General features: G+C 39.6%; 1 protein-coding gene across 1 annotated transcript in view; it reads right to left on the bottom strand.

Annotated features, from left to right (window-relative positions):
• LOC124365028 (UNC93-like protein MFSD11) overlaps positions 1-13,226 on the bottom strand; it is a 41,278-nt gene that overhangs the window by 21,135 nt on the left and 6,917 nt on the right. Inside the window, exon 2 of the mRNA XM_046820915.1 lies at positions 3,664-3,833. Coding sequence (XP_046676871.1) covers positions 3,664-3,833 — 170 coding nt within the window. The remainder of the gene's footprint in view (positions 1-3,663; positions 3,834-13,226) is intronic.

Genomic DNA, 13,226 nt, shown 5'->3' with positions numbered 1-13,226 from the left:
AGAAGATCTAGAAAACCTGTTGAATCAACTTAATATACTGAATAGTGACACATATAGAAGTTATGACAGATCATTTGATATGAGAAATGAGACAACACTCCAATAAAAATGGTAAATCAATACAAGAATTTAGGACATAGAGATGCACCATATAGAGGGACACAAGTTAGAGGGAATATTAGAGGAAATAATTTGACTAGAGTAGGCTCATACTACAATAGAAACACATATAATAGGGAGAGAGTAGAGTTTGAGAATGATAGGAGGAGACAAAGTAATAATAGGGGGTAGAGATACAAATGATTATGGATAGGAGAAAGAAAGGTATGAAAACAACGAAACGAGGCATCAGAGAGATCAATACGAATATACAAGGGGAAGATGAAGTATGAGAGGTAATAGATGACTAGAGGAGAATAGGATGGAAAACAAATGGGTAGGACAGGCTAGAATGAAGGAAACGATTGAGAGAAAAAGGAACCTAATTTTGAGGGATACCAAATGATAGGAGATTCTCAACTTAGGAGATTTGGGGAGAAAATAATGAATTTAAGAGGTGAATATAGAGAGAAAGGAGGAAAGAGAATTAACTTATGCATAGGAGGTCAGACAATTGAACAGTTGACCAGAGAGCTAAAACATGCAAATAATTTAGAAAAACAGCTAATAGTAATGATAGGTACAAATGATTTATTAAGGGATAAAGAAGTAAAAAAATATTTGTAATGATTATGACAAACTAGTAGAGGTTTTACTGGAGAAAGCTGATAAAATAATCTTGGTAACCATTCCACCCATACCAAAGTTAGGTGAGAATGACAGATATCATTTAAAATTAAACTTGAAAGAATAAATGAACATATAAAAAGTAAAGAAAATAATGAAAAAGTTACAGTTTTAGAAGTGGCAGAGAAGTATTATGATAACTATGATAGTACAGACTGTAATGTGAAATTATATGAAAAGGAAATATTCTATAAAGGAAAATGGTGTGAAGATTTAATACATCTGAATAAAGAGGGTCTAACAATTCTAGCAAATGAGCTTAGAAATCTGATAAGATCAGATAAGAAAAAATCCGGACTAAGACTAGGGGTGAATACAGCTTTTATTACCAGAGAATGACATCTTTGATGAATTGACCAATGAAGATAATTATAATAAAATTGCCATAAAACCATTAGCAGAAGCACTACCTGAGATACTTGGAAGAATAAATAAAGAGGAGTATCACATGATAATAGATTCAGGAAGCCAGGCGACAATAATGTCAGAAAAGTATTATAATGAGATAAAAGAAAGAAGTGTACTTGAAATTTTAGAGCTGCCGGGTAACAAATTTAAGTATAATAGGAGTAACAGGTATTAGAAGTAAAAAGATTGATAAACAGGTCATGATAGAGGTGGAAATAGAGAATAAATTATTTCAAATAAATTTTCTAGTAGTCAAAGCAGTGAACTTGGGAATAATACTAGGATGTGACTTCTTTAGAGAACACAATGCAAAAATTGACTTTGAACATGGTAAGATAAAGTTGGAGGTAGATAAAGAGAAGTATTAAATGTTGAATTTACTGAATCAAACTGTGAATCAGAGGATATAGTCAATGGTATAAAAGTTAATTAGGTGCAATTACATAAATACATTAGTAAGTGAAGATGAGCTGAAAAATTCTTAGAACAACATAGAATTTCTATGTAAAACACACATACAGAAAATATGAAGGACAAAGTTAATGATGAGAAGGATAAACAGGTTTTAGAAATATTAGAACATTGTGAAGTAAAGGAAAATGAAGATTTAAATAAATTAAAAAGTATACTGATGAAAATAAAGATATTTTTTCAGATGAACCAGGCTGTATAAAGAATTATGAGGCCAAATTAAATATAACAAATGAAAAGCCATTTGTAGGGAGATCCTATCCAATACCTTATTCAAAGAGGGAAGGTGTAAGAAAGGAAATAGAAAATATGTTGAAAGGAGACATAATAGAGGAGTCTGATAGTCCATATTCTAACCCATTGGTGTGTGTAGTTAAAAAGGATCTGACATTAAGAATATGTCTAGATAGCAGGAATTTGAATCAACACATAAATACCAGATAGGGAATCACCAATAAACATAGATGATGTATTGAAAAAAGTTTATAGGAGTCAAATACATGACATCATTAGATTTATCACAAGGATTTCTAACAAACACAATTAAGTAAAGAGTCCAGAAAATATGTAGCGTTTGTCTTCGAAGGGAGGAATTTACAATATAAAAGACTACCATATGGTTTGAATGTTAGTACTGCGTTGTTCATTAAAGGGTTAAACAAAGTATTAGGTCATGACTTGACAGAATTTGTAACTACATATGTGATGATATATTAATCACTTCAAACACATATGAAGAACATTTAAAACATGTAGAACAGGTCTTAAGTAGATTAAAAGAAGGAGGAATAACAGTCAAATTAAAAAAATCACAATTTTTAAGAAAATAGATAAATTATTTAGGATACATTATTTCAGCTGAAGGAATTAAAATGGATAAAAATAAAATTGAACAGATAGTGAATTTTAAACGACCTACAAACATAAAAAGAACTACAAATGTTTAATGGATTATGTTTTGTATTATGCAAAGTTTTCAAAGACATTATGGCAATTTAATAGGACAGTTAAATCATTTATTGAGTAATAAAAATAGAATGGAAGTGGACAGAAAAAGAAGAAAAGGCATTTGGAAAAATTAAAACGGAATTTTTAAATGCAGTCATTTTAAAACATCCAGATTTTAACAAACCATTTTATTTAAATACAGATGCAAGTGACCTTAACATTAGTGGAATATTATATCAGTTAGATGAAATCAATGAGGAACAGGTGATATCATTTTATAGCAAGGCTTTAACACAAGCGCAAAATTTTACTCGATCACATAAAAGGAACTGTTAGCTGTAGTATTAACTTGTAAAAAATTTAGATCATATTTAATAGGACATCCCTGAGTGATAGTGAGAACAGATCATAAAAGCATTGGGCAAGATGGCGACCGATACCATGATGAGAGAACATGGTACAACAACATGCCACTAGTGACAAGGGGCGTACAACTACATGGTGAGTCAATAACTCTAAAGAACTGACTTTCAGCAAATTATCGCAACCAACGTGGGGGTGACACACAGCAAATTGGCGTTATAATCTGCCACTCCTCATCAAATTGACATCACTTCAAATTTACATTCATCAATTGGCGCTGCAACCGGGGGACATATATCAAAAAGGCGCAGCAACGAGGCCCTTACATCAAATCTGACACTCATCAGTCTATCACATCATAAGGGGGCGCTTCCTCACATTTAGAAGATAAAGCAATCTTTGGTTGCATAGATGGTTTTTTTTCTGTATAATCTACTAGCTCACAAAAAACAAAATTGTGTTTCAAACAGATATGGTATCATGTCCACAAAACCCCAAGTGTACTTAAAACCTTCTTTGGGTAGTCATTTAGAAAGCAACAACCCTTACCACTACAGCTCTTGATGGTGACTGCATTTAATGTGTTCCCCAATGAAATGGTCCCCACTGCCACATTACTCCATTCATTTTCAGAAATGTGCCATATACCTTTTACACACGCTTATTGTTTAATAGGAGTATACTCACAAGTATCCCAGTGCAGAGATGGCCATGGTAAGTCTGGTACCCACAGCATAGTTGATGTATGGACCAAACCATAGAGTAATGGCAAACATGGTGTATGTGATTCCAGTCACTGTGTATCCCTCCACTTCAAACCCTGGATTGTCATCGGCTATACTTGACACTACAATTTTCTGCAACCCAATAACAAACATCTCATTTGATTACACCAGAAACTGATGGAAAATGTATCCCTATTCAATTCACAGTGTATCACTCCATCATGAATGTAGACTGATCAGTTATGGTAGGCACCACTATTTTCTAAAATTCAATAAAAACCATCTTATTGACTGAATCGCAAGCTGGTTGCAAACCTAGTGTACTTGATTAAGACATTGTGTATCCCTTCATATCAATATGAATCAGAACACAATCCCTTTGATGTATATGTGTAATCTTAGCTTACGAGGTATGTAAATTAAGTAATGAGACTGGCAATGTCATGTTTGATCCGACAATAATTAGCTGGCTGGTGTTGAAGGGGTGGTAGAGGAATATATGATCCATCTTCAGTACAAGTTTTACCTCGCTCATGTCATTTTGTTGTGTGTAGCGATTGTTTTTGTGAAACAGTTTTTTGTATTGTGTTCTAAAAATGAGTGACATCAATTTCGAGCAACGATGTGCTTTCAGGTTTTGCTTCAAACTTGGGCCAGTGTAACAGAAGTGGCGGGGGTCTTCATACCCAACACATGTGCCAAGCCAGAGCGTCCACGAAGCACACGCACAGCCACCTTCTCTCTTCTTGAGTGCTGTACTTTTCGTGCGCGTGCACCTGGGAAACTGCCTGATCCAAATCTTGTCTTCTTTTATACTTCCGATCAGGCTGAGCTGATCTGGCGGGCTTTCTGTTGAACTATCCCAATTTTTAACTTTCTTTTCCCACTACTCTCACCTGTCGGGTAATCTTCCCAACAATCTATCTTAAACTATTCTAATTCTAATTTTCCTTCTGTTAATCCAAGCCAAGGTGGAACAGCATATGCCGAGGGCTGCGTGATCAAGGGAGAGCTTGGTCGTAAATATGCGAACTCTGGATACCTGGCGACCTCCAGTTTAAACCTAGCCTTCCCCAAGTAGAGCGGGACAATGCTTGGGGTGACCTTTAGATCTCCGCTACTCGTGGGAACACAATGAGTACAGAATTTAAAGAAAAACACAAAACCAGAGAGCTCTTGTAGCACTCAAAAAGTGGATGAAAATTCACGAAAACACAGAGGGATGATGATGGGCTCTGGACCCTAGCAATCCTGATCAAACCCAAAAAACAGGGCGGACTTCCTAGTAGAAGTCCAATAGCCTCCGACTCGGTTAGAGTCGAAACCGGATGAAGAAGATGCGATACTGGAGGGCGATCACCAGAAGGAAAGAGGGAGCAAAAGTCGAGAGGACAGCTCCCAGCACTGCCTAAGTTATGTGGAGCCGCCAGGGAAAACGCATGGTTCTGGTTCCGAAAAAGAGGGTACTCCCAAGAAGAAGCCAGGGAATTGGCCTTTAAAAAACCAATTCCAGAAGAAAGAAATAAAAAATTGAACAAACAAAAAGAGGAAAGAAACGAAACCGAAAAGACCTCACTCTGATGGATCCACTCCGGAGAGCCATCAGAGGAAGAAAACAAAGAACGAAGGAAATCAAGGGGAACGCAAGGAGCAATTGGACAACCCCAGAAAGAAACCTTCCTACAAACAAGCGGTGGCTGGTATAAGGGTAGGGGTCTTGCACTCCAATTTTTCCCCGAGACCCTACTCACAACCGAACAGATGGAGAAGATCCAGAGCTTCATCCTGGAAGCTATCGTGGTAGGAACAGGAGGGTCCCTACTCTCCAAGATTCTACGGTATCAACAGGAGACAAGGGGTTCTAATCTTCACCTGCGAAAACACCGAAAAACAGCAGAATGGCTTAAAGGAAAGCAAGACTCCCTAAAGCCTTGGGAGAGGCCAGTCTAAGGATAGTACCAGAGGAAGAAATCCCTCGTGCGAGAATCGCGACTGTCTATCTTCCTGACAGTATACTTGATACAACCGAAAAGATAATGAAGCTCTTAAAAGGACAAAACAAAGAGCTATCTGTCGGGGAATGGAATGTTCTGCGGAGAAGCGACGAGGGGAAAGTCTGTCCTACTCACCCTGGCAGTTCGACTGCGCTACAGCGAACAAACTTGAGAAGGAAGGTCCTTGGATCGGCTACAAGTTTGGGAAAGTTCAGCTTAGACTGAAGAAAAAACATCAAGGAAACATAGAACAACCCACAAAGGGAAGAGGGGACTACAGAGAAATCTGAGACGGTCACCACAGAAAAAATGACCGCTGAAGAGATGGAAGTGGAGGAGGCCACGAAGGTGTCAGAGCAATCTGTACATACCTTACCTAAAGGGTCTACTCCACAAGCCAGTGCAGCGGTCGAAGAAGAAAGACCCCACCTGTTCTCTCTTCTTGAAGAAGGGACCTTCGCTTAAAGGGACCATCCGTCTCGCTCGAGGAAGAAATAGGGATAAAGTCTCCAAGCAATCAGAAGAAGAGACGGGGATGGACCACCTGGGGGAGGTGGGAAAAAGGCGTAAGTATGCGCCTAATACAGATAAACCTACACCATGCAAAGGGCGCAACTGACATCTTGGGAAGAAGGTTTATCTCAACAGGCCTGGATATCGCCCTAAATCCAGGAGCCTTGGATCAATAGAGGTTGCATCAGAGGACTGACAACTCAGGTAGGTAATCTCATTTATGATCGAACAATTGAAAACCCAAGAACTTGTATTCTAACTTCAAAACTAATAACAGTCTTTCCGATTACAGATCTAATAACAAGGATCTGGTGGCGGCTACAGTGAAGGTGGCTTCACTGCAAGGGGACAGAGAGGTTACTATAGCCTCAGCCTACTTCCCCAACCCGTCAACAAGCTGCCCACCAAAATAACTAGAAAGACTATTGCAGAGCTGCAGAGATAGAGGCTCGGCCCTCATTCTCAGCTGCGACTGCAATGCTCACCACACGTATTGGGGAAGTACGAACACAAACAAGAGAGGAGGTGAGGAACTTCTACAGTTTATGTTCAGCAATGATCTAGTGTTAGAGAATAGAGGGTCAAGCCCAACCTTTATAACTAGAAATAGGAAAGAAGTCCTGGACATAACCCTATCTACAGGACTCAAAAAACATAAATATAGTAAGGTGGCAACGTCTCAAGGAGGCCCTCACTATCGGACCACTGTCCAATTAGGTTCGACATAGAGGAGATAGGGGAAAGATACGTGACCCACAGGGTTCCTAAATCGACCAAACTGGAGAGGTTACAGAGAGTCCCTGGCAGAAGAGTTGGAAGAAATAGGACCCTTTCAGAAAAATGAATTTGAATTAGAAAGGTCTGCACAAATAGTAGAGCAAGCTATAATAAAGGCCTACGAGAAAAACTGTCCTCCCAGGCAAAACCGGTTGAAGAGGGATGTGCCGTGGTGGACTGGGAGGTTGGAAACATTAAGAAACAAACGAGGAAATTATTTAAAATGGGCAAAAAGGACAGACGATGGCTCCCTTATCTACAGGCCCAAAATGAATATAAGAAAGAACTTAGAACAAAATAAAAGAAGAACCTGGAGGAATTTCTGTAAAATATTAACAGTCTTCCCGAGGCATCCAGGCTTCAAAAAACTCTCCAAACGGAGCATACAAAATCCTATGGGGACTCTAGTAAAGGACAATGGTGACCTAACAATGAACAGGAAGGAGACCTTAGAAACTACTTCTGGAGGACACACTTCCCGGGGGGTCAGCTAACTCGTAATGAGGATACTTATTCTCTATATGGGGGGGGATCCGAGTCGGGATGGTGGCAAAAGCCAGACAGGTGTCTAACAGGACTATTCACACACGAAAGAAATTAAATGGGCGATAAGATCGTTCAAGCCATTTAAAATCTCCTGGGGCGGATGGAGTTTTTACCAGCCCTTCTTCAAGAGGGGCTGGACATTCTATTAAATACCCTTAGCATTCTTTTAGAAGCAGTTTCGCCCTAGGATATATACCAAGAACTGGAGGATAGCACTAGTGGTGTTCTTGCGGAAAAATGACAGGGATCCAACAAAACCCAGTTCGTACAGACCCATAAGCCTAACCTCTCCTTCATGGTGAAAACTATGGAAAAAATAATAAAATAGACACATAAGGGACGTAATATTACTGGTGCACCCACTTAGTCCCACACAACACGCATACATAGAAGGAAAATCAACCACCACTGCTCTCCACAGTTTAGTGAGAGAGGTGGAGAATACCTTCGAAAAAAGGAAGCCCTAGTCAGCGTCTTCATGGACATTGAAGGAGCTTTCGACCGAGTAGCATATCAATCCATGAAGACTGCGATGGAACGTTTTGGAGTTTCCCCAGACGTAGTCAAATGGATAGTAGCCCTCCTAAAAAGTAGACAGGGTGAAAGCCAAGTACCGGGGACGAATCGGCTGCGGATCACGGCCCAAAGAGGCTGCCCCCAGGGGGGAGTCTGTCTCCTCTCCTGTGGGCGATGGTAGTGGATGATCTCCTAAGAAAAGCAGAGAAGAGAGGGGGATAAGGCTACTATGTTATGCGGATGACCTAGTGCTTATGATTAAAGTGAAAAACATTGGCAGGCTGGAACGCCCTAATACAAACAGAACTGAACTTCATAAGCAACTGGTGTCATGGGGAAGGTCTGCGGATCAACCCATCAAAAACTAATATGATTACCTTTACCAGGAAAAGGAAATTCCAGCTAGCTAAACCGGTCCTGGAGGGAATCAGCATTAACCAAACAAAAGAAGGAGTGAAGTATCTGGTTTAATCCTGGATGAGAAGCTCACTTGGAACTCCCATATTAGAAAACAAGACATCCAAAGCAATAATGGCCCTTGGGGCCTGTAAGAGACTCTTTGGATTTAAATGGGGACTTAAACCCAAAATGATATATTGGATTTACGAAACCATAATAAGACCAATGGTCACATATGCTGCTTTAGTGTGGTGGCCGAAGGGTCGAACAAACAACAGCTGCAAAAAGGCTACAGAGTGTTCGAGGTTTAGCTTGCTTAAGCATCACGGGAGCAATGAGCTCCTGCCCAACACTAGCAATGGAAGCGGTTTATGGGTTATACTCCTCTTGGCCAGGAAGTGATGAGAACAGCTGCGATGAGCGCAATGAAGCTTCTAGGAACAAAGGTAATAAATGTACCTCCCTAGAAGGCCACATGAAGATATTGGAAAATTTCCCTGAGGCTGAAAATGCTAACCAAAGTATCTGATACTATGGTTAAGAAATACTCCTTTGAAAAAACCATACACGGTCTCTATCGGAAGTAGGGAGGAATGGATTAAAAAGGGAGGCCTACCCTAAAAAAGGAGTCCTGAAGTTTTACACCGATGGTTCACTCCTAGACTCAAGGGCAGGATATGGAATACATGGACCTGGAGTTGACATGGCTGTGCCCCTAGGAAGACATGCCTCAGTTTTTCAGGCGGAGGTCATGGCAATAGATTCATGTTCTAGAAGACTCACACAGTTGGGGACAAAAGGATTATCATACCTTATACCTCTCTGATAGTCAGGCTGCACTGAAGGCACTGGATACCTGTTCGATTAATTCGAAAGCGGTCTGGGAATGCAGGAAGGCCCTAGCAGAGCTAGCAACAAATAACAGAGTAGTAACACTCGGATGGGTGCCGGGTCATGAAGGAAATTCATGGAAACGAAAAGCGGACATCCTCGCCAAAAAGGGAACAGAATCCATATTGGTGGGGCCTGAGCCAGGTTGTGGAATATCCTTCTCCAGCAGTAAAGCTCTGGTTAAAGATTTGGGAAAAGAGGACAAGATACAAGAATTGGAGCAGAGCCTCGGGTTTAAGAATATCCAAAATGTTTATCTCTCCTTATGCAAAAGGGTGGACAGCTCTCCTAGACAGAATAAGGAGGATATAAGACTGATATTAGGAATGTTGACAGGACATGGCCCTCTGAGAAGCACCTTGTGAAGGTAGGCCTTAGTAGGAGCAGCGAATGTAGAAGACTCTGTGGAGAGGAGGAGGAGTCACCAGAGCACATTTGGTTGGATTGTCCTGCCATCGTAGAGACTAGGAAAAGATACTTGGGAGCATATTCTCCTCAGCCCCAAGGACATCAGAGAACAGGAGCCCTTAAATCTGATTGGTTTTTGCAAAAGCCTCGGTTTTTGAGGGCACAAATAAAAGTAAGGGAGGCGCAAGGTCCTTTTAGGACTAAGTGCGGGGACAAAGTGTCCTCTTCCCTCAGAAGGAAAAAAAAAAAAAAAAAAATAAACAAAAAAAAAAAAAAAAAACAGAAACTCTTGCTAAGGTTCAGCAGGCCTATGGAGATAGTGTTTTGTCAAAAGCCAAGATTTTTCAGTGGTTTAAAGCATTTTCAGAAGGAAGAGAGTTGATTGAAGATGAACCATGAAGCAGAAGGCTTCAAGAACTGATGAGAATGTTAATAGAATCCGGGATCTGTGCGATCAGATCGTCGGTTGATGGGAGATGAGTTAAATTTGACTCTCACCACTGTTCATGAAGTTTTGACCAATGAATTGGTAATGAGAAAAATGTGCACAAAAGTAGTTCCAAAAACCTTTTACAAGACCAGAAGAACGTCAGAAATGAAAGGTGCCTTAACTTTTTGGATTCAATTGAAAATGACCCCCATTTTCTGAACAGTGTCATTACTGATGACAAGTCTTGGGTGTTTGAGTAAGACCCAGAAACCAAGTGCCAGAGCATGAAGTGGCACACTTCAAACTCTCCAAGGCCCAAAAAAGCAAGGATGGCAAAGTCAAAAATCAAATGCATGCTGATTTTGTTCTTTATATATTCGCGAAATCATCCACAGAGTTTCTATCTCAATGCCAAATGGTCAATCAACACTTTTACCAGTAAGGTCTTAAAAGGCTTTGAAAAAGGGTCATTCATGTAAAACAAAACATCAAGAACAAGTGGGTGTTGCATCACGATAATGCTGCTTGTCACACAGCAATTTCCATAAACGAATGTTTTGCCAGCAAAAATGTTCCTGTGGCTCCTCAACCTCCTTATTCGCCTGGCTTGAGTCCTTGTGACTTTTTTCTCTTCCCGAAGTTGAAAAATCACCTCAAGGGAACTCATTTTGGGACAGTAGAAAGCATTCAAAAAGCTCTGACTGACCAGCTGAAGGCTATTCCTTCAGTATCGGAGTTCCAGCACTGCTATGATGAGTACAAGAACAGTCTCCAGCGTGGTGTGACTTCATAAGGAATTTGTTTTGAAGGTGACAGTATAGAATAGTGAATATTTTCAAATAAAATGGTTTTTTAATCAGTCTCATTACTTAATTTACAGACCTTGTACATTCTCATTTCAGGACAGGGGTCACACAAATCTTGTGTGGGCAATGATTTTAATGCAGTCTGGGTCACTCGTGGCATGCTTCGACTAAATGTGTGAATAATTTGGATGGATACTAATTGGTCTACCACTCTTGGGGTTGGAAATATTATTTGTCTGTCCACACGATATCTCAATAACAATCTAACTTATAACTTGAAATTTTGCATGAAGCTTCATGTACATATTAACATTATATGTTTAATGATTGTGCATGTCACTTCATATTATTTCAGTGAGCTCTAGCAAATATCTTTACATTGGTCTTATGAGTCACCAAGACGGCAACAATAAATTAATAGAATCAATAAGTTTTTAAGCACATTGATATATGAGATTTTAACAAGAGATATTAATACGATTACTCATACACAAATAGATTATTTGTACAGCAAAAAGGATAAATAATAGAATGTGCGTAAATTTTAAAAGTTGATGACAGGATCTAATTTCAGTGCACTCTTGTTTTGTAGTACCCTCTACCTCACTGGAACTGTTATTATTTAAACACTGCTATGAAACCTAAAACAATGAGCAAAGATGTGAATGTATCATGGGGTAAGTATCTCAATAAAGATTATCTGCAGGCTTTAAATTTTGCATGAAACTTCATTTCTACCTAGACATAGAGAAATGAGTCCTATGAAGGTGCATGTCCAACCATGAAATTTGGTTGAGCGTCATAAAAGTACTCAGTAGGTTCATACAATTTCTCTTTTGTCTGTTACAGCAGGGGTGCCCAACCGTTTTTACTCAAGGGCCACATTGTAAACCCTTTATGGACAGACGGGCCAACATCCCAGGGGATTTGGAACCCCAAACAAAACGTAATGCCCGGGGTTTGTTCCAGAAATCTTGTGCAAAATATGAGTTTTAAGGTTATTTGGCCCTTGTTTCCTGATTATTGTAATTTCTTATTATTTATTAGTTGTTAGGTAAAGGTTTATAATATATTATATTTTTAGGTTCTTTTAGTAGAAATAAATATAAATCCAGACTTTTGGATGTTTGCTCTAATTCTGAGGGAACAATAAAGAAGTCACCAGTAAATTGAATACATTGATTTAAATTAATCCTACTAGGATACTAGGACATACAAATTACGTGGCGAGTGGTGACCTTGAGTTGGGTAGGGGTTACGTCGCCGCACCGCGCGCTGTGCCGTGCTTTACATGCGCTCTATTCGCCAGCCGGCAGCCACCACCGTAGTCAGTGAAATCTGTCTGCATGCAACTACTTTACTTCTTTCAACACTCATACTCCAACAAATGAATACGGCTCGTTCTACGTGAAATCGGCTGGACTGCTTGGTTCCCAAAATTTGTATTTATTTAATATTTCAAATGCTTGTAAACAAATTTGGTTGTTTTGGCAACAAGGCGGGCCACATAAAACTGACTCGCGGGCCGGATTCGGCCCGCGGGCCGTAGGTTGAGTAGCCCTGTGTTACAGGATTTAAAAACTTTGTTTCTGTATGATATGACCTGTTACATTTATAAATCAGTAAGTTGTAAGATTTTTTTTAAATTTATGATTAGGTTTTGTTTTTCTTTATTATTCATACTGACATAACATTCAATATTTTAAGGTGTGTTGTCAGTAAGCTAATATTACGTTGTTCAGTTATTGCGCTCTAATAACATTTTGGTAATCACAATAAAATTTTCTACATTTCCAAAAATTAATTTCATACAGGATGAACTGTAAACTCTTTCCATGAAATAAAAGAGTTTACTGTAGTGTATTTAGTGTGAGAAGTACTAAGTTGGTAGGTATCCATAGTGATATTTAATGTCTGCACCAGTGATGTTGGCAGTATGTATTGTCAGGCGATGTAACATTACGATGTGGTCTAAAAGAATAAAGAATGCTCATAGGCTGCTCTCCTGTGACGTCACATCACGCCACTACCCTACAACCAACGGTCCAAGCTGGCCAGCCAGGCAGTCCACCCGGAGTCCACCACCAGACACCGTCATGTAACCTCCCGCGTCCCGTCCGTTCCTTTACGAGCGGTCTTAGGAGCAATGTTACTCTAAATGTGGTAGTTTAATTATTCTTCCCGACCCATAGAGGAGTACAGTGTCGACTCGCATACATTACAGTGGCGACGAGGAAAACAACTG

This window comes from Homalodisca vitripennis, chromosome 6 (assembly GCF_021130785.1).
Source record: "Homalodisca vitripennis isolate AUS2020 chromosome 6, UT_GWSS_2.1, whole genome shotgun sequence".
Lineage (NCBI taxonomy): Eukaryota > Metazoa > Arthropoda > Insecta > Hemiptera > Cicadellidae > Homalodisca > Homalodisca vitripennis.
This window is presented reverse-complemented; position numbering and strand designations above follow the sequence as displayed.